Source organism: Zingiber officinale, chromosome 2B (assembly GCF_018446385.1).
Source record: "Zingiber officinale cultivar Zhangliang chromosome 2B, Zo_v1.1, whole genome shotgun sequence".
In the NCBI taxonomy this organism is placed as follows: domain Eukaryota; kingdom Viridiplantae; phylum Streptophyta; class Magnoliopsida; order Zingiberales; family Zingiberaceae; genus Zingiber; species Zingiber officinale.
In genome coordinates, this window is record NC_055989.1 from 144106003 (window position 1) to 144131176 (window position 25174).

The window sequence follows — 25174 nt, forward strand, 5'->3', positions numbered from 1 at the left end:
TGCCCCAAAACAAAAAAAACGCTGCTTCATTTTTAAAAGTGCAATTTAACAAATGAAAAAAAATGAAAAGGGTTGAATGATAATTCAGCAATTAATAAAAAAGACAGGAGGCAAAATGAAAAACTTCTACTTTATAAACCCTAGCGCCCAAACCAAAGTCATCCTCGGATCTCATCCACAGCTACACGACGCAACGCTACTCAGGTGCTCCTCTCTCTCTTTCTCTATCTCTCTCTTTGAATCTTCTCCTTCGATCGAGCGAAGAGTTCGATCGATCTCGAGTGAGATGGGCTCTTTATCCGTGCTGACCTGATGCTTATCGGGAACAAAGATGCCGAGATAACTATTTCGTAGCCGGATGTTATGAAACATCTGGTGAGATCGCCGGATGCTTCTCGAGATTGAATTCTTCATGTTTGTTGCTTCTGATTTCCAATTTCTCAGGGTAGATGATAGATCGTAAAGGAATACAATCATGCTACTTGGCCTACACATTTTTGCTGTCGATCCCTCCTCTTGCAACTCCGGAGTCGGGATAGGAAGAGGAAGTTGTTTAGGTTACAGTGGAGTGAGAATAGATCCTTGATAGGTGGAGCTTCTATGGACGCTTAGTGTTTTTTTTTTTTTTTTTTGAAGATTTCAGTCTTTCCTTTTTGTTCTATTTTTTTTCTGTATCTTATAGTTAGGTTTCTTTTATATGTTTGTTTGTATTGTCTTTATTTTTCTGTTAATAATGTAAGACTTTAGATGACTAATAATTGATTATGGGCTTTCATTATGGTTCCTTTAATAGCTTGGTTAGGTTTTTAGCAAGGTTCAAAATCTCGCACTCTGTCAGAGTTTCAGTCTTTGATTGAAATGATATTACTATGGTGCTAGTGTTGGAATGGAGACTGAAGGAGGAAGAAGGTGGTATTGAGTTTCGTTTATTTATCGGAACAATAGTTTCGACCAGTTTGCTCGGCCCGATACTAGATTTTAAATTATGATTTTTAGTGTTGAAAATTTTAAAAGAAATGTTAATTGGAAGCTTTGTATGTTGATCTTTTTGGCGTAGTCGAATTTGACTTCCCAGACGCTAAGGAAAAACTGTTGCATGACCCTTGTTGGTGTCATGCCATGCCTATGGTTCATGGAGACTCGCTTAGGGTGTTTTATTTTAAAACTATGGATATTTCAGTTTTGGTGGATCACTACTAGAGTTGCATTGTTAACAAGCTGCTGAACTGCAGTTTATCGATTTTGATCTTTTAGACAGTTTGTTAACTTGCCTTTTTTAGCCTTTCTCGGTTCTTTCTTTTATGTTATCCCGTGTCCATGCATCATTTTCTGGCTGATCTATTTGGAAATTCTGGTGCAACTGGATTAAAAGAGGGTTAGATCTTTTTACTCTTTAAAATGGATTTTGTTTTCCCAATATGCTTTTGTTTTCTCATTGCCAGTTTACTGAATAGGGATGTATTATTTATTACAGTAGTGATTTTATTATTCGCTATAGGAACGAAGGATGAGCACTAGGCCTGTGCCAACAAGAGAGAGCCCTTGGGGCATACATGAAAGTGATACAAGAGAACTCAAGGCACACAGATGTAATGATCGACTAGAAGACATTGTTCAGGTTCTTCTTCTTTGTCTTAAATCTTTGAAATAACCTAGTGCCTTAAGTGTACGCTTCTCGTTCAATAGTGCATGCAGGATTTTTCTCTTTTGTTTCAAAGACAAAATAATATCTTGATTGGAAAAAAAACATATGCTCTCTTGTAACTGGGAGCTAGTCCTTGATGTGTATTTGTTAATGTATTTTGTTGTATTTTTCTATCCAGACTCCTCAGCTCTGTTTGTACATAACGATCGGTTCAGTATATTATCAGAAACTTGATTGATTTTGATACTTTAATCATGCTCCAAATTATATGGATCATATAGAGTTGAACCTATTGAATGAAAGTATAGTGTATTTTTGAAAACTTCACTCTTGTAACAATTAGGAAGATGGGACATTTCGATAGCTATGCCAAAGTATATGTGTCTGTTACTCCCAGGGTCAGAAGCAACATGTTTCGTAATTTGTTTTCAAGTTGCAACCCAAGCAGAGAGATCGATAGTGGAGTAGTTTATCTTCTGTACTAAATCCTAGTTAAAAGCTTAATTAATACCTAAGAGGCATCCCATGAGATTAACATGACCCAAATAATACTTAAGTCCCTAGTATTTATACTAGGAACGATCGATTAATTGATCTTTGTAATGAACTTATTGCACCTTTTTTAACCAAAGAGTCAACTATTGTCTTATTTTATTCATTGTTTATACTTATGTTAAACTAAATATGACTAGATTGATCATTGTCTTCCATCTAATCTGTTCTAAAGATATCGACTGTGGTAGTAAGTCAACTGCGATGTGCAGTCATATAGCATTTGTGTGCAATTAAATACTTTCTAAGACTACAATTTCTGTTCTAATGTGTTTTTAGCCTCTGCTTGCTTGGACTATTAAAGGTGTAGTAGCACCAGTAGTTTTGCTAACATACCATGGTCAACCACACAGCATAACAATGACCTTAAATATTCTTCCAAGCTTCATTCAGGTTCACAATTCCATCGTCAGATATAGTTGTAAGATTCTCGCCTACTTCTAAAATTGTTCGAGAAATGTAGTGGACATAATATGTGTCTTTGAGAATTCTTTTATGCATCCTGTTGGAGTTCATAGCAAATATGGTTCTGTATAAAATATGACTAGATTGATCATTGTCTTCTCATTTAATCTGTTCTAAAGATATTAACTGTAGCCAACTCAAATACTGGCTTCATCTGGGTAAGTCAACTGTGATGTGCAAGTCATATAGCAGGTGCGCGCGATTAAATACTTTCTGAGACTGATTTCTGTTCGAATGTGTGTTTTTAGCCTGCTTGCTTGGAATCTTAAAGGTGTAGGTGCACTAGTAACTTGCCATGGTCGACCACATAGCATAACAATGACCTTAAATATTCTTCCAAGCTTTGTTCGGGTTATAGTTGTAAGATTCTCACCTACTTCTTAAGTTGTTCGAGGACTGAAGTGCATGTAATATGTGGCTTTGAGAATTCTTTTGTACATCTTGTTGAAGTGCATAGCAAATGTGGTTCTGTATAACATTCTGTAGATTGCAATTAATGATTTAAATGATCGTGCTCACAAGCTACTTTTCTCAGGCTTGCTTTGAAGGAAATCCATTTAAAACGGTTCCAGGCCCCTTCAAGCTCTTCTGGCAATGCATGAATTCAAATCCTGGGTATTGTTGATCTCTGACATTCTTTTATCTTGCTTTAAGCCTTTTACGAATAGTACAGAGTGAATCCTTTAGGATTGATTTTGTTGTTGGCAAAAGGGAGCATTGCTGCAAAAGTAAAATTATTGTCATGTGACCTTTTGATCATATGTCCGAATTGTGAAAATGGTCTCTTGCAATACAAGATAAGATTGTGTACAATAGATCTAATATGGTCCAATCTTTCTCTAGGATTTAACATTAGCGGTAGCTTTGTGTTTTGGTTGTCTTTTGTTGTTGGTGGCAAGAAGGAAAGGGGATGGAGAATAATTGTCAAAATTTTATTTAATAATATAAATGGCAGTGCACTAAATTCTTGCCAACATAGGATTTTGAAGAAGGGTTGGACCACGAATCTATTACATGTAGTCTTATCTTTTATCGTAAGAAATTATTTTCACAACTTGAACGTGTAACCTCTAAGTCACATGCTAACAACTTTATCGTTGCATCAAAACTCTCTTTTATATATATATATATATCAAAGGATGTTGACTTGCGGACCTTGCGTTGTGGACTCGTCCATGACGACACATCGTAGGTTTTTTTTGTTTATTTTTTTAAATTTCGGTTATGCCAATAAGATTTTGTATTTAAGGTTTAGGGGTTAGGTCATAGTATTAAGCACAAAAATAATTTCAAATCAATTTTTTTTTAGGTGTGCAACTGAAGGTATGTAGTGTAAATATATTTTTTATGCTCTAAATCGTTCCTGCAGATGCCATCCGCAACCATGTAGTTTTTCTTTTCTTTTTTCTTTGATTTTTTTTAAGCTCCCAATAAGATTTTGCCCTTAGGGTTTAATGGTTGAATTATAGTATTAAGCAATAAGCATAACAAAAAATTCAAATAGAAAAAGTTTTTTGGATATGCACGGGATGTGCAGCATAAGGTCCTTAGGGTATGTCTCTTGTTGATCGAGATACAACTTTTTTAAAAAAAAAAAAATTAAACACCTGATTATGCCAATAAGATTTTACTTTTAGGGTTATATATATATAGATAGATTTCTAAAAATATAATTTTAAATTTTTAAAAGGTTGGATTTTAGCTCCATTGCATTGCATGTGGAGATCAATTTACCCAAAGGCTTTCTTTCTCTCTCTACTTCAAAGAAAAAGGAGTGTCGTTGGGAGTCCTAATTTTAAATGTCAACCTTCTACTTCTGGATGATGAAAATTTTAAATTTAAATTCAAAAAATATATACTAATTTATTTCCTTTTGTTGCCAACATTTATTTCAGACTAATTTATCTATACTCTTTATTTTATTGATTAATGCTAGATAAAACTTAGAATGAGCAATTGTTCATTTGAATAAATTGAACCCCTTCTTATTGGATCATCATGATATTTCCAAAAGACCGTAATCGAATAAGCTCAATTGACTTTATAATAAGCTGAATAGATCCTTTATTTAAAGATGTGATACTCCTTTATAGATCAACAAAAACATTACCCTTATAGTTGTGTCTAGGATATACATTCCGGTTGCCCAGGTTGTTCGGATGTATAGCCTAAGGCATAGCCTCTCGCTTCATGGTTTTATTTACTTCATCTTTTCTTGATTAACTTATTGCATTTATTTAATTTTTGGATCAATTCTAACATAATAGATTAATGTGGTCCAACTTCTTTGGGATCTTGTATTGACAGAAGTTTTGTACATCGAACTGCTCTGTTTTTCTAACATAATGTACATACTAAATCCGTCAGCTTAGAATCATGGAGTTTGGATTACACCGGACACGATAATTCATGATTTGGTTGTTAATGTTGCTTCTCCTGTCGAGCAACTTTCTTAGCAAGGAAAAGTATGCTTTCATATGAATTTAGAATCCTTGTGCCACAAAGCTAGTAGCACAAATAAGTCCTTATAAAGCATAAGCTTTAGTGTCTCAAACTTCATGTGTTTCTTCGCTTCAATGATCAAGAAGATTCATCTGTCCCTATTTGCAGGGAGGAACCAACTGAACCGTTCTACTACTTAGAATTGGATCCACCAAAAAGGCCAGAGACTGAATCAGAATAGCTGATGCTTCTGTTGGGCAAGAGCCTTCGCCATTCGATAATTGGTGGTGCCGCTAGCTCTTGCTAAATTTTCTGCCTTGAGAAACAAATGTTGCTTGACCATCACATGTGCATGTACATGTAGCACAGCTAAAACTGCTTGAAAGTGTTTGAATTCTACTAGTGCTAAATTGGCGCAGTTACAAATAAGTTGTGCGCTTAGACTCTAATGTAACAGCATGCTTGTGTTTGTTTGGATGGTTGCTTTAGTTTGAATCTCTCGATCGCCCCCTTTTGGCAGATCCAAAACTCATTCTAATCACTACAACTTCAAGTGTTTTAAATTTAAAACATTGTATAAAAAAAACTAATCTAGTATACGGAACTTCTGTCAATGAAAGATCTCAAAAATTTCAAAGAAGGATCAGATCACATTAGATCAGATCTAGACTACATTAGGCCCATTATGTCTTATATTATATTTTATCAGAGGTTTTCATGATCGAAACCTGTGACTTCAAGATCACATAATAACTTTATTGTTGTGCCAAAATTTCCCTTTTAAATGTAACACATATTGGCATACTTAATACATTATATGCTAACCAATATCATTATATATTGTAAAAAAATAAATTCAAATTAGGATGATTAATACAATACATCTTACATTGGACAATGGCGAGGGAAGCAAAAGGCGAAAATACAATAAAGTCGACTGATAAAAGTTATCCACCTTATTCTCAAACAAAATCAAGTAAAGAGTAAAATGTGAAGTTGCCCAACATGGCGGCTTATTCTTGATGGGAAACAATAGATTTAAGTGTCGAAGAACCAAATAACTAAGAAGTGATCTAAGTTCGCTTACTGCATTTTAAGCGAAAATTTGAAGACAGGCATCCAGTTGGTGATCAATGCTGTTATGACTGAACAACTAGCCTCTGAAGATGCTCGCAGAATATTTGAAGACTAACATCGTCGGTGAAGATGATATCGGAGCCCACGGCCACCTCATGACTAGAGTTATATGTGGCAGATGGATTCAACTTAGCTAACAAGAATCTTGCCTGTGGAGATTGAAAAACCACGAATTGCCTTAACTTTTTGCAGTTGTATTCAAGGGGGAAACTTGAATTGAATTATAAAAGGAATCAAATGGGAAAAGGTTGACTATTAACAGTTAATTGCCTAAATCAGGAAACATATATCTGGAGGCCCACAGTGTTTCTTCTACATTTTTTTCAACTCGATTAGGTAAAATCGAGTGATATTAACAAAGATGGTGATCTCATGGCTTCTACAAGAATTTTAAAATTCAAAATTTTGGAGATTGTAGAATTTTCGTTCTTTCAGTTCCAAACAAACGGTTTTCAAAAATGTATGGGATGCAAGATCTGATTCCATGTCTTTCTTCAGTTCCAATTTGGTTATGCTAGGTAAAAGTAAAGGAAACATCCAGGAATAACATACAGTGTAGAAGAGAAAATTTTGACATTGTAAAAGGCAAATAGCAACAAACCTGGGAGCCATGTTGGTCACAAACAACTAATCTTGGAACAGGAAAACGCTCTCTGATGATCGTCTGGGCATCGTGTTGAGGAGCTTGTAACAGCTCAGCAAATGCCTGTGGATGGCAGAAGCAAATATAATCAATTATAGTGATACTATCTAGGAAAACAAATACATTCATGTAAAGATTTCACGTTGTCATCAAGTATGATTTACTAGACATGCAGGATCCAAGGTTGGCTCTGATGGAATCACAAAACTGAAAGACCAACATTAAGTGTCATTTAAAAAACGAGACTGTAATCCCTAATTGTTATAACTATGACAAGCATCAACTTGATCGGTCATACATGCATTGAAATATCTTTAGTACACACTAACTTCCTAGAGGAGATGATGAAAGTCAGGTTGTGAACTTAAGATGGGCTCCCACAGTGAATGAAGTAGATTAGGAATAGAATAGAAGTCGGTACCCGTTATCCTAGCTCGACTCACCCGACCTGCTCAGTCTGCTTTGGTTGCTCATCCCATATAGTTTGCATGGTTGCAGTAGTATCAGTCTGAAAAGTTCATGATAGTTTCTGCGATAGACTGAATTTCTGCGATGGACTGAATTTTTTTCCAGTGAAAGGTAAAATTCTACTGACGGAGTTCAATCTTGCACTAAACAACATTGGTAGAGATAATTCTTAGTTTGCTTTCAGTTAATGTAGAACATCATAATAGAAGAGGCCCCTATCCTTCTGTTTAGATAGTGTTTTTCTTTACTTATTCTAACTTCAAAAAGGTCGACACTTTAATGATCAGATCAATAGAAATGCTTGTGTATAATCTAATTACCTGATGCTATGATCAGATCAATAGAAATGCTTGTGTATAATCTAATTACCTGATGCTCGGGCTGATTTTGGTAACCCATATTGCGCCATTGGGCAATGGTCATACCATGGAAGATAACAACACTGAAGTAAGCATCTAGCAGAAGTATACGATCTGCAGATATAGATGCCACATCCAATAGTGCAGGAACAGGAGGCGAGTTAAAAGAATATAAAAGAAGTGAAGGCTGTATCATGACAACTGAATTAGTGATGCTTTCGCGGTTCAACATCATGCGGAAATAAGCTGTTTCATCTGGGCTGTTGTTAAAAACCTGACGTAAGAATTGCAAAAAGAAATTTAGAAAGATTTGCAAAAAGGAAAATATATATATATATATATTGCAAGTGCAAATGTCAAAAAAGAATCACAGATATGAAATTATATTGTAAGTAATCCAGATACCTGTACAAATTGTGAGCGCCTCAGGTTGAACATGAACTGTGGAAGTATTGAGAAATTTGGATTCAATGTAAATGAAGCAGGGTCCTCCTTTCGATAATCACCAAATCTTGAGCAAAGGCGGATAAGAGATCTATCCAACCATCTTGTTGCATCAAATCCTTCCTGAATATTGAAGAGATCAGATTCTTACAGCAAATGCTACACATCACCTAGTTTTTAGATTTAGCTGCTTAAAGAAAATACAAAAGAGACCCATTTAATAAGTTGAACTTGGGAAAAATATATAGGCGACAAAATAGTCTCAAACTCTTAATTCATAGAAAGGAAGCGTGTACAGTGAGATTATTCCTGGATAGTGAAAGGTGAAAAACTACATAGATTACAATTAGTTTAAAAACAAATATCCTTGTATAGGCATAATTGATGTTCTCATTTGAACTGTGAACTATAAGTACCACCATATATTGTGACAAACAATAAAACAAATAATGGATATCATGTTGTAAACATTTGGTTGCATATCTAAAATTTCTGTATCTTACCTCCATTTCCATTTTCAAGGAGGTGAATCTTGCCAAAACAACTGCAGCTGTTTCCTGGTCAAATCCTTGAACCAATTCCTGTCCGAGGCAGCATTAAAAAATCAATCAACTAGATTTAAACTAACAGTGAGGAATAAGGAGTTGTGGCAAGAGTCTCTTTTTACAACTATATTATATATTCACTTTGATGATAGTGGTTTAAGGAGATTTATACTTTATATCAACTTATTTTCTGACAAAAAGTTACATTCACAAATTAATAAGACGGAAATAACTAGATGACCACTTCATAACAATTTTAAATCAAACTTTAGAAAGTAAGGATTTTCAAGCATATATGCAAACAGTTTTCTGAATTTTGACTAACCTCTGTGTTAGAACTATCTGCCCATTTTCTGGTAACAGTTGTAACACGTAACCTCATTTGACCTTCAGGGCCCTGGTAACTGCAAGGACAACTCATCTGATTTTTAGGTTGCAACATCAACTTATGGCATTGTAAATGAACAAAAAAACAAGATACTATACTTTGTCAAAAACTGTATATATAATTGTGGATTGGGAATTCCAGATTGGTTTGATCGTTCAGTAGTTGAAATATCAAAGAATACTGTTAAACAAGTGCTCCTATCAAGGCCACACATTTTCCATGACGTTGTGTTTCCTTGACCTACAACAGTATCAGCACAAAGAGCTCCCTTCTGCAAATGTTACAAAGTTAGGAATCAATTTGAAAATTTGAGAATGTTAATTATATATCTTGTGCTGATAAATAACATTGAGATTTACAACAACCTTCTCTAGAGAAGTACATGATCCAATAATCCCCTGAATTTTGATATCCTTCGAGCAGTTGATCTCAAGTGTGCCACTACAGGGAACATGTAATTGTATGAATTAACAGTATAGGAAATAGAAGCTAAAGAGAAGATAATGAAGATGACAGCATATTAAAAGTGGCGCATCAGTGGATAAAAACAGGAAAAATTTAGTGAATAATATTGCCCATTAGCTAAGAATATTTGGCATCTCTTGAATAGTTGCCACCTAGTCTGCACCGGATCTAAATAACTTACTACACTTAAGATTCCATAGAGCTAATAGAATAAACTTGTATGGGCTAAAAATATAAAATAGTTTACAAACAACCAGTAGATTCCATTAATAATTGAGAACCAGTTCCACTGGAATGTTAAAAGAATGATTCCTTGAGTACTTTATGTTACTTTACCATCAATATCAACTACTGTCAATTTCCAAATCATGATTGACATGTCATAGAAGATAATATCTCTGGTCGCCTTTGAACATATTTATATCATTGTCAATCATTTTTAATTTATTTGAAATACATCCAATTGCTCCCAGATGGTACTGTTGTTATTTTAGCTTCTTTAGTAAACCTTACACATAATTACTACATTAGATTTTGTTAGTACATATGACAGGTCGTATTAGAATCTAAATTTTCTGTTAACCTAAGTACAGAACAATCACACAAGACTCCAAAAATGCAAGAAAATTACTTAAAAGAAAGGCCAAGAGATTGCTCTCCATCTTCAAAAATTTGTTTGAATGAGTCTTTGAAAACCGAATGGCCAAAACTTTCTGCAAGAACAACAAGCCCACCAGTCCTTTCAACTGCTACTTTCATCTCTGCAACTCCAACCTGTATATGTGTTGCAATAGTGAAAGTAAAATCAAATCTGTGACCACAGCTATAAATATTATCTGAATTTAGCCATTATAACAACTACAACCAGAGAAATTTATTAGCTGAGGCAAAACAACTACTACAATACAGAAAAAGTGGGAACCATGTGACTCAAACCTGATCAAGGGCAGAAGCAAATAGGTCCAATACGTGGCCCTGGTTAACCAGTTGTTTGGCTAAATTATCATAGAATTTAACAGCCTTGTGAAAATGTGGAGCTGCATCTTTATCAAGATCTTTGTGGCATCGCACGGGATCTGACAGATCCTTTGACACAATCTGCGTATCAAATACACAATCAAGGAAAATGAACATAATATGTCCAGAGAAGATCTTGATGAAACAACTGAAGCAAGAGGGTATATAACACAGCTAAAAAAAATGAATTCTTCTACTATATAATATATGTATATATATACACTCCGCTGAAATCTCAAAGATGCAAATTAGGCCTAATACAAGACTTTAAGCTGTATAATGTGTTGGGTAAAACTGCAATGAAAGTAATTATATAATTGGGATGGTTGATTCTATAGAATGGTGAGAGCAATCAAAATTAAAATATCAAGGGAATCAGAATAAAATAAAATAAAATTTTAAAAGCCAGACATTTGAAGCCATCTATAAAAAAAGGGAAGCATTATATTTGCAAGGAAGTTAGAAAAGATATATATAAGAACAAAATGAAATGTGATAACTGAGTACATTGCATTTTTTTTTTCCCTCCTTCTTTCTCTTGTTGCATCGTTTTAAAAAACTAAATTACATAGATCTTCAATCAATATGTATCATTACAAGCTAAAGTGGTTTAGGGATAAGAAATCTAATAACTACAAAAGTTTAAAAAATGTATGAAGCGGAGAACATAATATTTACCATTCCAGGGCCCTGGGTGCATGGTCCACCGACCAAAGCAATGATACGAGCCCCAGTACCAGGCATGCATGCTCCAAGGAGGCCAGCGGCAACACTTAGAGCCACCCCAGTGCAACGTAGAGACCGACTCCCTGCTTCGACTGGCCACTGATCCGTCTGCATCTCATCCAACAACTGCAAAAGGAAAAAAACAAACACAAGATTAAGTTAAGAAGAATAGTTACATAAATTTGTTTGCATAGACGCGGATCTCACAGTATTCAAAGCGTATTCACAATCCGCTGCTGGAAGCAGGAATCTATTAACCGAACCAGATGGATGAAATCCATTACTCTGCGGCGATTTGGGATATCCTGGAGCTCCAATTACAGCGCCATGCCGGACATTGGTAGTAGATAGCCCGAGTTGATCCAAGATCTGCTCTTTGGGAATTTCCTTGGTCCCTTTGAACACGTAGATCTTGGAGACTTCCGTGAACCCTAGCTCGTAAAGTTGGACCATTCTGCCGAACGTGAGCAGCCCGACGAGCGCATTATCAGGGAGCAGGCCTATGGCGCGACGCATGGCCGACTTCAGGAACACGAGCTCCTCCTCGATGATGCAAGTGTCGATCACGAATAGGAACACAGGAGGGGGCGGCGGAGGGGACGACAGGTGGTCAAGGGGCGGGGGAGCGTACTCGACCGTAGTGCATTGGGGATAGAGTTCACCGGGCATGTTGTTCTCGCTGATTCCGGCATAGTGAGGGGGGAAATGGTTGCGGGTGAAGCAGAGAGGGCAGATCCAGATCTTGGCCGCGAAGTCGACGACAGCGAAGGGGTTGAGCACGGCGAAGCACGGCGGTTTGCATCGGAGAGGGTGGTAAGGGAGGACGAGGAGGGTGGGGGATGGGCGGATCGGGGAGATGGAGGCCGCGACAGGGACGATGCACTTGCTCGCTTCCACCTTTGTGCGGGGCCAATTGTTCCATGTCATGCGGACGCCGTCAGGACCGTCCGGATCGGAAGCGGCGGCGCCCGTGCCGGCGAGTTCCTCCGCCATTGATAGGGGCAGTGGCGGTGGTGGCAGCGGTAGCGTTGGCGGAGGAGATCGATCGCCGGCAAACGGTTACGGGGAGGAAGCGTGGGCGGATGATTTGGAGGAGTCGGTCAAGAAAAAAAAACAAAATAAAGAAAAAAGGGTTTTTTATGTTAATTACCTGTCATCGAATTAAAGTTAAATTTTAATAATAACACCCTTTGGCTCATTTTCTTCAAAGAACAACCCTATAAAATTTAAAATTGGTCTTTTTTTCCCTTAAATCTCCACATTTTTATTAAAACAAAAAGGGGCAAAACTTAAGAAGAAAGGTGAAAATCAAAAGCCCCCTTATTGTAAATTTTTTTAAAAAAAAAAGGTTCTCTAATTTTAAAAATATCAAAGCAATACTTTTTAAATTTTTTCATCCTAAAAATATTATATTCCTTCTGCTTATTAAAATGATTATGGTAGAAAATCAATACTTTTTTTATTTTTCATCCTAAAAATATTGAGAGATTATTACTGTAATCGTCTTTAGGTCAAGATATTGGTTTGACTAAGCCCTAGTGGATTCGAACTTGAATTTCGATGTTCAGATAATATGTTTGGAAAATATCTGAAAAAGGTCAAGTAGGTCAAGATAGACCGGATACTTAACTATATGTGAGTAGAAAGTCAAGTAGGTCATGGAGGACCGAATACTTAACTAGTAAAGTCCTAACTGGAGGTTAGCCAAGGCAAAGTCATAAACTCGAGGGTTAGACAAGGATAAAGTCCTAATTGGAGGGTTAGGCAAGATAAAATCCTAACTCGAGGGTTAGGCAAGGGTAAAATCCTAACTGGAGGTTAGGCAAGGTAAAATCCAAATGGGTCAAGAAAGAGCACACATTGGCAAAGAAAAATCCTAATTGTAGTCAGGCAAAAGAAAATCTAAGTTGGTCAAGGAGGATCGCACGTCAGCAATGCAAGTCCTAACTCGAGGGTTAGGCAAAGGAAAAGTCTAAGTGGGTCAAGGAGAACCGCACGTTGGCAAAGGTACTACGGTTAGACAAAGAAAGTTAAGTGGGTCAAGGAAGACCACACGTTAGCAAAGGGAAGAGTTCTAACTACGGTTAGACAAAGGAAAGTCCAAGTGGGTCAGAGAGCACGACACATTAGCAAGAGGAAAGTCCTAACTGTGGTTAGGCAAGAGAAAAATCCAAGTAGATCAAGAAAGACTACACTTGGTGATCGGAGGTCTAACGAAAAGTTGACAAAGTCCAAGTGGGTCAAAGGTTGACCAGACACTTGGTGAGGAAGTTTCAACAGGTCATGGTTGACCAAATGTTGGGTAAGGGAATCTTAGATTGGATCAAGTAAGATAGGATTAGGCAATAGATTGGGTCGAGCCTAATCGATTAGGGCCACCCCGATTCCTAATCGATTGGGAGTTTCGCGAAAAAAAATTATGAAAACAATGGCTTAATCGATTGGCCCAATCGATTCAGCCACTTCTAATCGATTAGGTCAATCGATTGAGCAATATTTTGTCACGAGAATGAAGAATCAATTGAGGCAATCGATTAAGGCATTCTCGTGAGTAAATAAAGAGTTATGGAATCGATTAAGGCTCTCTGAATCGATTGGGATGACTTGCCAATCGATTAGAGTTTGAAAAAAGAGTCATTTTGCAGGTTGAACGAGCATATCCTATGTGGCAATCGATTAGCAATGAGCCTAATCGATTGGGAGGTGTTGAAGAACCCTAGAAAAGGATTTTCATAGACATTTCAAACCACATCTTTCACACACACTCTCCGCCAATTCTTAAGCAAGTGTTGTTGCACTTTCCAAACTTTAAGAAGCGTCTACAAGTAACAAGAGATCAAGAAAGTAAGATTTTTATTATATTGTGTATTTACTTCCTTGTTTATCTTTGTATTCTTATTGTGAGCTTGTATGAGGCTTCTCCGCCTCTGGTTTATTTCTGAGAATGAGTGATTTTATAGTGGATGAGATCGTAAGGAGAGTGAATCCCTTGGATTAGTCACCTCAAGGAGGTGGATACCAAGTAAATTCTAGTGTTAGCATTGCTTCGAGTTTTCTGCTGCAACAAATCATCATTGACGAAGCGATTGAATCTAATCACCCCCCTCTAGATCCTAGAGTGTCCGAACAAGTAGTATCAGAGTGAGGTCTCTCTTCATTAAACTAATCGCTGAGAGAGCGTCGAGCTAAAGGAAGAAGAAGAAGTTTTGAAGTAAAGCCCTAATTTCAATGGTCAAAGATTCATCATCAAGGAGCTCAACTTTAAATGGATTTTGGAAATAGATTCGGATATGATATCTGAGCACCTCCACCCTACGAAATTAGGAGTTTTGACCTTTGTAAATCAAAGGTTGAAAAATTATTTATAATAGAGATAGAGTAATGGTTTGCTTTAATGGAGGGATTGCAAACTCCAATTGATAGAAATGGGAAGCTCCTCAAGAAGAAGAAATGGGCTAAGGAGCAAATCAAAAGATGCGAAGCCAATGAAAAAGTAACCAAAGTGTTGGTTAATCTATTATTGAGCATCACCTTATGCAAGATTAGAGAGTATCAAAATGCTAATGAGTTATGGAGTAAATTGGCCAAGCTCTATAAAAATTCCTCCACTTTACCAAATCAAGACAAATCCGAAAAGTGAGACTCATTGGATCAAGAAGAAAAGAATTCAGAAGTTGAAAGACATTCAACATCCGAAGACAAAATTCAAGAACATCCACCTCTAGGATTAAGGGGGAGCGTATTCCGTTGACATCGGAATAAGAAGAAGTCTCTACTTCCGAGTCAAATGAAGAAGGATCATGTGTCACCCCTACAAGCAAAGGTATAAAAATTTTAATTTGTGAAAATAAATATCATATTATTTGCTGTGATTGTAGGAAAAATGTCACTAAAGAGCAAGTGTTCAAAATTAACCAAGAAAAAGGCTCAAGTGACACCCAAGAGCAAGGAGAAGCCAAAAGAGATCAGTCCTATGATACAAAAAGGCAAGGAGTACATTGTATGTTTTTCTTTTAATCAAAAGGGACATTATCGGAACTAATATCCAAAGGGGAGAACTTCAGTCAAAAAGAAAGGAGGAAGCTCAAGTCAAGAGAGAGCTTCAAAGGGCAAACCCAATGTACCACTAGTTAATGGTACTTATGTCATGATAAAAAGTATACTAAAAGTATTTTTTTTTTTATCATTTTAATGTTATTTATCATGAAAATATGAAGCATGAAAAACCTAGGGAAAATTATAAGTCATTTCATGCTAGAATGACCTTACTTAAGAATAGGAAGATAGAAAATAATTTAGATAAGAAATCAAAACAAATTAAATATGTGCCTAAAGGAAAAGTGTCCAAGGCAATAATAGAAAATCAGATTTTGATGATTTAAGGATAGAAAATCAAGTTTTGAGGTCAAAACTTGAGTAATTAGAAAAATCCCTTACAAGAATAGAAAATTTGTTTAAGGGGTCAAAAGAACAAAACCTAAGTTTGGGAAAGCTAGAGTCATCTAAGGGCAAGAAGGGTTTGGGGTACAAGTCTAAGTCTAAGGAAAAGGTGGTCTCTTATTATAGAATTCTGTATAGTTATAAAATTATCCCTAGGTCTAGGATTCAATTCAAGGTTACAAGGAAAGTTATCCCTAGAGTTGACCTTAAGGAGACTAGTGTAACCAAGGCTTCTAAGAACATTAGGATTAGGAAAGTATCAAGGGAAGTTATCCCTAATGAATACATAGAGCATCCAAGGAGCATCAATAGGTTTTGGGTTCCTAAGAATGTGTTCTCTACACCCTAGATGGATTTAGAGTGTGTCAACTCTAAATGGAAGGTTGGTTAACCCAACTCAATGTTAGTTAATTGTGTGATTCAGAATATAAGGTTAGGTCTACATCCACTGAACGTGTAATTAAGTACATAAAAGACCTTACAATAAAATCGAAAGGACTTAAGAATAATAACATTTATATAATTAACCTAGCCAGCCCCTCACTTATGTGTCACTTGACGCAGAAAGAGGAAATCTGGTTGTGGCATAGGAGAATATCACACACTAACTTTAGAAACCTCTCCAAACTAAATGGCTCAGTTAGAGGACTACTAAAACTACTCAACTTAAACTCAACAATCTATAATGCTTGCCAACAAGGAAAATAGACTAAGTCAATCCACAAATCAACTAATCTAACTCACACTAATTCAATCCTTGAATTACTACATTTAGACCTATTTGACTCACATGGAATTAAGTCTATTAATAGAAATTTATACTATCCAGTAATAATTGATGATTACCCAAGATTCACTTGGGTAAAATTCTTAAAAACTAAAAATGAAATATTTAAAATATTTAGCAATCTTTGTAAACAAATTGAAAATGAAAATGATTTAAAATCAAGAGTAATAACGGTGGAGAGTTTAAAAATAATAAGTTCACTAAATTATGTTTAGAAAATGAGTACCATCAAGAATTCTCGTGTCCCAATACACCTCAACAAAACGGAATAGTGGGAAAAAATAGAACTCTCCAATAAGTCACTAAAACAATGCTTAATGAATACCAATTACCAAAATACTTCTGGGCAAAAGTTGTTAGTACAGCCTACTATGTACAAAATAGAACAACAATAAATAAGAAACATAATAAGACTCCATTTGAAATTTACTATAAAAAATTACTAAATATTAAATACTTTAAGGTATTTGGATTTCCTGTTTACATATTAAACACAAGAAAATACTTAAGAAAATTTACCTCAAAAGTAGAAAATAGAACCTTCGTAGGATACTCCCTAACCAGTAGAGGATATAGAGTTTATAATAAAATAATACTAAGAATTGAAGAAACAACCAATGTAAAATTCGATGAAATTATAAACTTTAAAGAATCTAACTCGACTCAACCTCAATACCAATCAATTGATTTCATTAGAACTGGCACTGACCTAGGAAGAGTAACCAATGAATACGAATATGAACAAAATCAATCACAAGAAAATGAACAAACACAAGCTGAACTTAGAACAATAAAAGTCAACTCAGACCACCCAGTTGAATAAATTATAGTAACTCAGACCTAAGAGTTCAAACTAGATTATCCTTCAAAACCCTAAGTCAAATATCCTTAATCTCTAAAAATGAAACCAAAATAATAGAAGTGTAACGACCCGACCCCTCGGCCCCTTGGGAGACCCAACTGGCAGCCCATTTGGCGGTCCCTTGGGCGGTCCAACTGGCGACTCCTTATGTCGTCGACCGACGACCCTCGGTCGTGCCGTTACTCACTAGGTCTTCCCACCCCTGGCCAGTGGATTTTTGCCTTCCCCAGGATTCGAACTCTAGACCTCCAGGCTAAGTACTAGAGTTTATGAATCCTGGTAGACCTCCAGGCGCTCACTTGGCTACCAGGATTCATAAACTCTAGTACTTAGCCTGGAGGTCTAGAGTTCGAATCCTGGGGAAGGCAAAATTTCACTGACCAAGGGTGGGAAGACCTAGTGAGTAACGGCACGGCCGAGGGTCGTCGATCAACGACATAAGGGATCGCCAGTTGGGCCGCCAGTTGGGCCGCTCAAGGGACCGCCAAGGGGCCGAGGGGTCGGGTCGTTACAAGAAGACTTTCTACTTGACCCAGACTGGATTATAGCCATGTAGGAAGAACTTACCCAATTTGAAAGAAATGAAGTCTAAGACTTAGTACAACTATTTGAAAATAAAAAGGTAATAAAAACAAAGTGGGCATTTAGACTAGTTGCTAAAGGATTTAGTCAAGTAGAGGGACTTGACTAGTTGCTAAAGGATTTAGTCAAGTAGAGGGACTTGACTACGATGAAATATATACTCCAGTAGTCAGACTTGAATCTATTAGAATGCTACTGAGATATGCAACCCATAAAGGATTTAAATTTTATCAAATAGATGTTAAGTCCGTCTTCCTAAATAGGCTAATTAAAGAAGTAGTGTATGTAAGTCAAGCACCTGGATTTGAAAGTATAAATCATCTTGACCATATATTCAAACTAAAGAAAGTCTTGTATGGTCTTAAACAAGCACCTAGAGCCTGGTATGAAAGGTTAACCTGCTATCTAATTTCCAAAGAGTTCAACCAAAGTCAAATTGATCCAAATTTATTTGTAAAATCACTCAAATAAGATATTTTCATAGCACAAGTATATGTAGATGACATAATTTTTTGTTCAACCAACTCAGAATTTCTATGATAATTTATAACCTTAATGGAACAAAAATTTGAAATGAGCTTAATAGGTAAATTAACCTATTTTTTAGAATTACAAATTAAATAAATTAATGAAGAAAATTATGTTTACCAACAAAAAAACATAAAGGAATTATATAAAAAATTTGGAATGAAAAATACCAAAGAAATAAAAATATCAATGACAACTAATACAACCTTAGATAGTGATCTAAATGGGAAACTTGTAGATCTAAAATATTATAGGAGTGTCATAGGCAACATTTTATACTTAACTGCAAGTCGACCTGATATTTTATTTACAGTTAGTATGTGTGTCAGATACCAAACTTGTACTAAAGAATCCCACCTAACTAATGTAAAATAAATTTTTAGATATTTAAAAGGCACGCCAAATGTAGGAATTTGGTACCTAGAACACCTAATTTTGAACTAATAGGTTATTCTGAGTCAGATTATGCCAGCTATAAACTAGGTCGTAAAAGTATAAGTGGTGGAAGTCAATTACTTGGATCATCACTTTTCAACTAGTTTAGTAAAAAATAAACTGTGTTACATTATCTACTACTGAAGCAGAGTACATAGCAATGAGTGAGTGTGTAGCAGAACTGCTATGGATGATGCACACATTAAACGATTTTAACCTATAATATAAAAATGTAAAAAATTGTATTGATAATATTAGTTCAATCAACTTAACCAAAAATCCAATACATCATTCAATAACTAAACATATTAAAAATAAACATCACTTTATTAGAGATCATGTCGCCAAAGGAGACATTGAACTCAATTGTGTTGAGTCCAAGTTAAATTTAGTCATTATCACCAAACTATTACCAGAATCTAAATTCAGTAATCTACAAAGACGATTGGGAATGTGCACGATAGACTAGGACTTTCAAATAGCTTGCAAATTCTAGAAAAAATTCTTTACTTATTTTTTCTAAAAATTTCTATTTTCTTAGAATTTCAAAATTAATTTTGAGCTTTAATTTATATCAAATGCATAGAAAGCATGTTCCTATAGATATAGAAATTGAGCATCTCACAAACACAATAGGTCTACCTTAATTATGTATTCATAAACTTAGAACAGCGTGAGATGCATACGCCTATTAGCTTTACTTCAGATGCTTATATTAGTGCATCAATACAAGTCTGAGAGAAAAATACTAAAATTATAGTGATCAAGTTAAGAAATCCATTTTAGTCAAACACTAACGGGATATGTTTACTTATCTTGATTATCCTAGTGAATACTGTTATCTTCTGATAGTCAGTTAGTAACTAATTCAAAATTTTTATATAAATATTTTTTATATATCAGGTTCAGGGGAAGAATAATTAAAAATAATTTTTTAAAACTTATTTCCCTTATGCTTTGAAAAATGCAAATTATAAAATATTTTAAAAGACGTTTTTAGAAAAAATTTTGAAATTTTCTTTAAAAAGTATTTTTCAAAAGTTATCTTTTTCACCTTGAAAATTATTTGAATTTTTTTACTTAGAAATTTCTTTTACCCAAAATAACTTAGAATATTCTTATTTAAAGTATTTTGAAAATATTTCTAAGTTCTTATTTAACATACTTTAAAAATCTTTCTAAATTCTCGGTTAAAAAATTTTCTTGAAAATCTTTCGAATTCTTATAATATTTTTAAAGTTTACTTAACTTTTTGAAATGGTTGAAAAAGCTTATTTTGAAAGTTATTTTAAAAAAAAATGCTTTGCAACCCACTCTTCAAGCATTTTAACAAATTAATTTGAAAATATCTTTAAAGCTACTTTAAACTTTAAAATTATTTTGTAAAAGTCAACTTTCAAAACCTGTTATAAATTTTGAAAACTTCTTCAAAATTAAGTGAGAATTTTCTTGGAAACATTTATTGTGTGTTTCGATTTCTTGGTATACTTATCTACCTATTCTTTAATGAATGTCAAAGGGGGAGGGTAAGGGTTAAATAAGAAAACTACTAAAAATTTGAAAACCTTAAAATGCTCAAGAGAATAGAACAAACTTACTTAATCTTTATTGTTATTTCTTTTGTATTATTTTTCTAACTTTAACTCAAGTTGTCATTGCATTAAAAAGGGGGAGATTGTTGGTGCAGTCAACACCGATGGTCAAACCTAAGTTTTGATGAATGACAAATAGGTTAAAGTTAGAGATGTTACAATTTAACCTTATTACCGAGTGTGCAGGGTTGACTAACCCTAGTTAGGATGTTTGATTCATGATTGGTTGAAGACTGGATCTGTGATTCCAACAAGTCGAGATGTTCAATTCCCAACAGGTTGAAGTCCAAATGTGGGATTCTATAAGGGTTGAGATGTGCAATTCTCGATTGAGAATACCGGATGTGCGATTCCAGTAGGTCGGGATGTTTAATTCCCGAAGTTTGGATGTTTGATTCCGGAAGGTAACTCTACACCTGGTAAATAGAGGTAAGTCACTGGAGGAGAGTGACTAAGTGAGAATGTGTCCTCATTCGAAGGGGCATTAGGCGTTGGTCCAATTTAGGTCCATTTTGAAAATTTAAATTGAGACCCTAACTAGATCCTAGTCTCGAGGAGACATGGTCTAATTACTATTCATCATTATTACTATGCTAACATTTATCTTGAAGGTTATTAGACTAACACTTTTTACAGGATAAAAAGAACACAAAAGGCCTTGGATGAACAGTGCCTGAGGCACCTTCAAGCATTGGAAGGTGTCTTCACACTATTCATGGAAGGCGCCATCGATACTGTAGAAGGTGCCTTCCGTAGGATAAAATTCAAACCATATCGCAGATAAGGAGCGGGTGGTTCGGGATCAAATTTCTCACATTGGAAATGCCTTCAAGGCTATGGAAGGCGCCTTCTATGCTCAATAAAAGGATGTTTCACCCAAAGCTTCTTCATCAACTTCTATACGAGCTTCTACACGTCTGAGCGGCCTTCTGATTGCTCTGGTTTGCTGCTGCTACTTTACTACAACTTTGGTACACCCGACTATCGCCAAGAAACTGCCCAAACACCGAGCTGAAGTTAACCGACTACAAACAAGTGTTTGATAACAAGTTAATTACTACATTTACTTTCTGCAAACGAGAAGTGTAGCGTGTTACACTTCTCTGACTTTCCTTGTACTCATTTACTCTCCCGGTGATTCCAGAAGAGTTATTTAGTCGATTATCCGTCGATAGGTCTACGGGACCTAGGTCTTGGAGTAGAAGTCGCCGAAGACTTCGAACAAAGTAAAATCGACTGCGTGTTTTGTTGCTTGTTCTTTGATTTCGCTTTAGTACTTAATTTTTCGTTGCGCACTTGACTTTATAAAATGAAAAAGAACAAATTTTTTCAAAACCACATGATTCCCCCCCCCCCCCCCCCCTCCCTCTCTCACGTGCGTCTCGATCCAACAGAGGGGGCCTCCAACTACAAATGTGATCCCCTTGCCTTCGGACTCAATAAGCTCCACAAATTGCAATTCCTATCAGTGCAAGGGCGCTTTCTAGGCACTCCGAGGAGCCTCCAATACACTCCGAGGAGCCTCCAAGGTGCCTCCCCACTATGAGAACTTTATCCTCAAAGTTCATCCATGCGAGGGTGCCTCTGCACTACTCCAAAGAATCTCTTTGACCCTCCGAAGCGTCTCAGACACTGTTCATCCGAGACTGATTTTTGTACACTAACTCCTGTAATACATGTTAGTCCAAATAATAAAAAATAGCCTATAAAAAAGAGTTAACACAATAAAATAAAATGACTATTAATTAGATTTTATCTTTTTGAAAGAAGGATCTAGTCATGATTTCAACTTAGACTTCTAAAATGAATATTAGTCAGACCAATGCCTAAAGTCTCTAATTGAGACTCATCTTCACTAGATCACTATCTTTATCATGCAAAATCGCTTGACTCTCCTTTGACCCACTAGGTCTTCTTGTCAGTTGTCAGCCCGTAGACCCAACTAGACTTCGGCTAGCTATTAGGTCCCGTGGACCTAGTCGAACATTTCGCCAGATATCGGGTTGCTCTTTAACCTATCTAGACTTCCCACCGGCTGTCAGGTCCAACAGACCAAGCTGGATTTTAACCTGGTGTCAGGTCCTTTAGACTCGTCAAGTCCTACACACTTAGTAAGAGCATTAAACAATAAGGAACATAACTTTAACCATTTGTCATTTATAAAAACCTAAGTTTGATCATTGGTACTCACTACACTAACAAAATAATGTCTGCGTAAAATTTCATGATTTTTAGAAAATTATAGAATTATTTAGAAATTTCTGAAATTCAGTATGAAATCAAAATCAAAAATTTAGTTACGGTAATCAGTTTGGTTAATTAATTACCACACCATAATTGATTAGGGCAATCAATTGAAGTAAATTTCGCGAGCATAGAGGCTTGCAGAATTAATCAAGTGATCGATTAAGAGGTACTAATTGATTAGCACGCGATGATTGATTGAATCCCAACTTCAATCGATTAAGAGAGGTTGTAATCGATTGATAGCTAAAACCAATCAATTAGAAAGGCTGATTTTGGTTTAAGTGGTATGATTTCAATCCATTAAGGCACATTTAGTCGAGTTAACCATCAATGACCTAAAGAAATGCCTTTACAAGTATTTTAGAATAATTTTATTAATGAAAATAAGAAATGAATGGTTAAAGGAGACTGATTTGGAGTTTAGGAGGAGGTTTGAATATTGAATTTTTAATCTCAAAACTTCATTTTTAGGTTTCTTAAAAGTTTAGAAACATCAAATCATTGTTAGTAAAATGGTAAAAATTTAGTGCATGTTTTGAGGTGGAGGTCTTCTTTAAAAGCATGATTTTTCTTTATATAAGGATGAAGAAACAATGAAAGGTAGGGAACTTTCATTATTATGAATGCTAGCATTGAAAACTATGGAAGATTGGAAATCTTCATTATAATAGAATTATGCTTAAGGTTGAGAATAGGATATAATGAAAGGTATGAGACTTTCATCGAGTTCTTGTGATAAAATTGACTCTTAAGGTGAAGAATTTTTTATGTGTATTAAAAGGGGAGAAAATGTAGGGTTTAAGTTAGAAATCCACATTCATGTATTTGGCATGGGAATTTGGCTAAAAAGAGAAATCCACATTCATGTTTAAGTTAGAAATCCACATTCATGTATATGGGTTAGCCGAACTTAAACATACATATTGTCAAACATCTAAAAGGAGAAAATTGTTGGTGCAATCATCCTCGAGTCAAGGTTGACTAGTTAACTAAGTTCGAGTCAGTTCAAACTTAAGTTTTGATATTTGGATAATATGTTTGAAAAATATCTAAAAAAAAGTCAAATAGGTCAAGGTTGATTGATTACTTGACGATGTGTGAGAAGAAAGTCAAGTAGGTCGTGGATGAAGAAACTCAAGGATTAGGCAAGGATAAAGTTTTAACTGGAGGTTAGGAAGATAAAGTCCAAGTGAGTCAAAGCGGACCGTACATTGGCAGGGCAAGTTTAACTCGAGGGTTAGGCAAAGGAAAAGTCCAAGTGGGTCAAGGAAGACAACACGTTGGCAAAGGAAAATGTCCTAACTACGGTTAAGCAAAAGAAATCCAAGTATGTCAAGGAGAACCGCACGTTGTTAAAAGAAAAAGTTCTAATTGTAGTTAGGCAAAGAAAAGTCCAAATTAGTCAGAGAGGATTAAACGTTGGCAAGAAGAAAGTCCTAACTGCGGTTAGACAAAGGAAAGTCCAAGTTAGTTAGAGAGGACTGAACGTTGGCAAAAGGAAAGTCCTAACTGTAGTTAGATAATAGGAAAATTCAAGTAGGTCAAGGAGGACTGCACTTGGTGATCAGAGGTCCAACAAAAAGTTGGCAAAGCCCTAGTGGGTTAAAGGTTGACCTAACACACACTTGGTGAAGAAGTTCTAACAAGTCATGGCTGATTAGATGTTGGGCAAGAGAGCCTTAGACTTGGATCAAGCAAGTTAGAGTTAGACAATCGATTAGGGCAATCGATTGGGCCAAGCCTAATTGATTAGGCTAATCGAGTAGGACTGCTCCAATTGATTAGTATGGATTCCTAATCGATTAGGAGTTTCGCTAAAAGAAATTGTGAAAACAATGGTTGAATCGATTCGTCCAATCGATTCAGCCACTTCTAATTGATTGTGTCAATCGATTATGCAGTATTTTGTCGCGAGAACAAGAATCATTTGAGACAATCAATTAAGGCATTCTTGCGAGTGAACAGAGAGTTGCGAAATCGATTGGGTAATTGATTAAGGCTCTCTGAATTGATTGGGATGACTCGCTAATCGATTATGGTTCGAAAAAATAGCCATTCTGCAAGTTGAACGAGCATATCCTACGTGACAATTGATTAGAAATGAGCCTAATCGATTGGGAGGTGTCAAAGAACCCTAGAAAAGAGTTCTCGTGGACATTTTGAACCACATCCTTCACACACTCTCCGCCAGTTCTTGAGCAAGTGTTGTTGCACTTTCCAAACTTCAAGAGACATCTCTGAGTAACAAAAGATCAAACAATCAAGGTTTTCATTGTATTATGTATTTACTTCCTTATTTTTCTTTGTATTCTTGTTGTGAGCTTGTACGAGACTTCATTGTCTTCGATTTATTTATGAGAAAGAGTAATTTCATAGTGGATGAAATCGTGAGAAGAATGGATTCT

At 35.7% G+C, this 25174-nt stretch overlaps 2 protein-coding genes across 4 annotated transcripts; one reads left to right on the forward strand and one right to left on the reverse strand.

Moving 5' to 3' along the window:
• The first annotated feature begins 135 nt into the window (after positions 1-135).
• Positions 136-5623, forward strand: LOC122047583. Of its 3 annotated transcripts, XM_042608959.1 has the most exons (5): positions 186-204; positions 445-589; positions 1499-1618; positions 3198-3277; positions 5273-5623. In XM_042608959.1, the coding sequence occupies exons 3-5, from the start codon at positions 1508-1510 to the stop codon at positions 5343-5345; spliced, it is 264 nt and encodes an 87-aa protein (XP_042464893.1). In that variant the 5' UTR covers positions 186-204; positions 445-589; positions 1499-1507; the 3' UTR covers positions 5346-5623. The 3 variants fall into 3 exon arrangements, with proteins under 3 accessions (XP_042464892.1, XP_042464893.1, XP_042464891.1); XM_042608958.1 differs by lacking the exon at positions 445-589 and having other exon boundaries at positions 136-204; XM_042608957.1 differs by lacking the exons at positions 186-204; positions 445-589 and adding an exon at positions 258-375.
• Positions 5624-5937: 314 nt separating this feature from the next.
• Positions 5938-12423, reverse strand: LOC122047584 (protein transport protein SEC23-like). The gene is made up of 12 exons (XM_042608960.1): positions 11504-12423; positions 11249-11422; positions 10490-10651; positions 10185-10327; positions 9454-9529; positions 9187-9359; positions 9026-9104; positions 8659-8736; positions 8117-8278; positions 7722-7985; positions 6843-6947; positions 5938-6390 (listed from the first exon to the last, which is right to left on the reverse strand). The coding sequence occupies exons 1-12, from the start codon at positions 12287-12289 to the stop codon at positions 6244-6246; spliced, it is 2349 nt and encodes a 782-aa protein (XP_042464894.1). The 5' UTR covers positions 12290-12423; the 3' UTR covers positions 5938-6243.
• Between the last annotated feature and the right edge of the window lie 12751 nt (positions 12424-25174).

Bases quoted from the DNA above. Each gene is read 5' to 3' on its own strand.
- LOC122047583 (XM_042608957.1), top strand. The intron at 1,619-3,197 runs GTTCTTCTTCTT...TACTTTTCTCAG, and splicing joins GACTAGAAGACATTGTTCAG to GCTTGCTTTGAAGGAAATCC. The intron at 3,278-5,272 runs GTATTGTTGATC...CCCTATTTGCAG, and splicing joins TGCATGAATTCAAATCCTGG to GGAGGAACCAACTGAACCGT.
- LOC122047584 (XM_042608960.1), bottom strand. From the start codon at position 12,289: ATGGCGGAGGAACTCGCCGGCACGGGCGCCGCCGCTTCCGATCCGGAC. The intron at 10,652-11,248 runs GTAAATATTATG...TTTGATACGCAG, and splicing joins GCACCCAGGGCCCTGGAATG to ATTGTGTCAAAGGATCTGTC. The intron at 9,105-9,186 runs GTATAGTATCTT...TTGTCCTTGCAG, and splicing joins TATATACAGTTTTTGACAAA to TTACCAGGGCCCTGAAGGTC.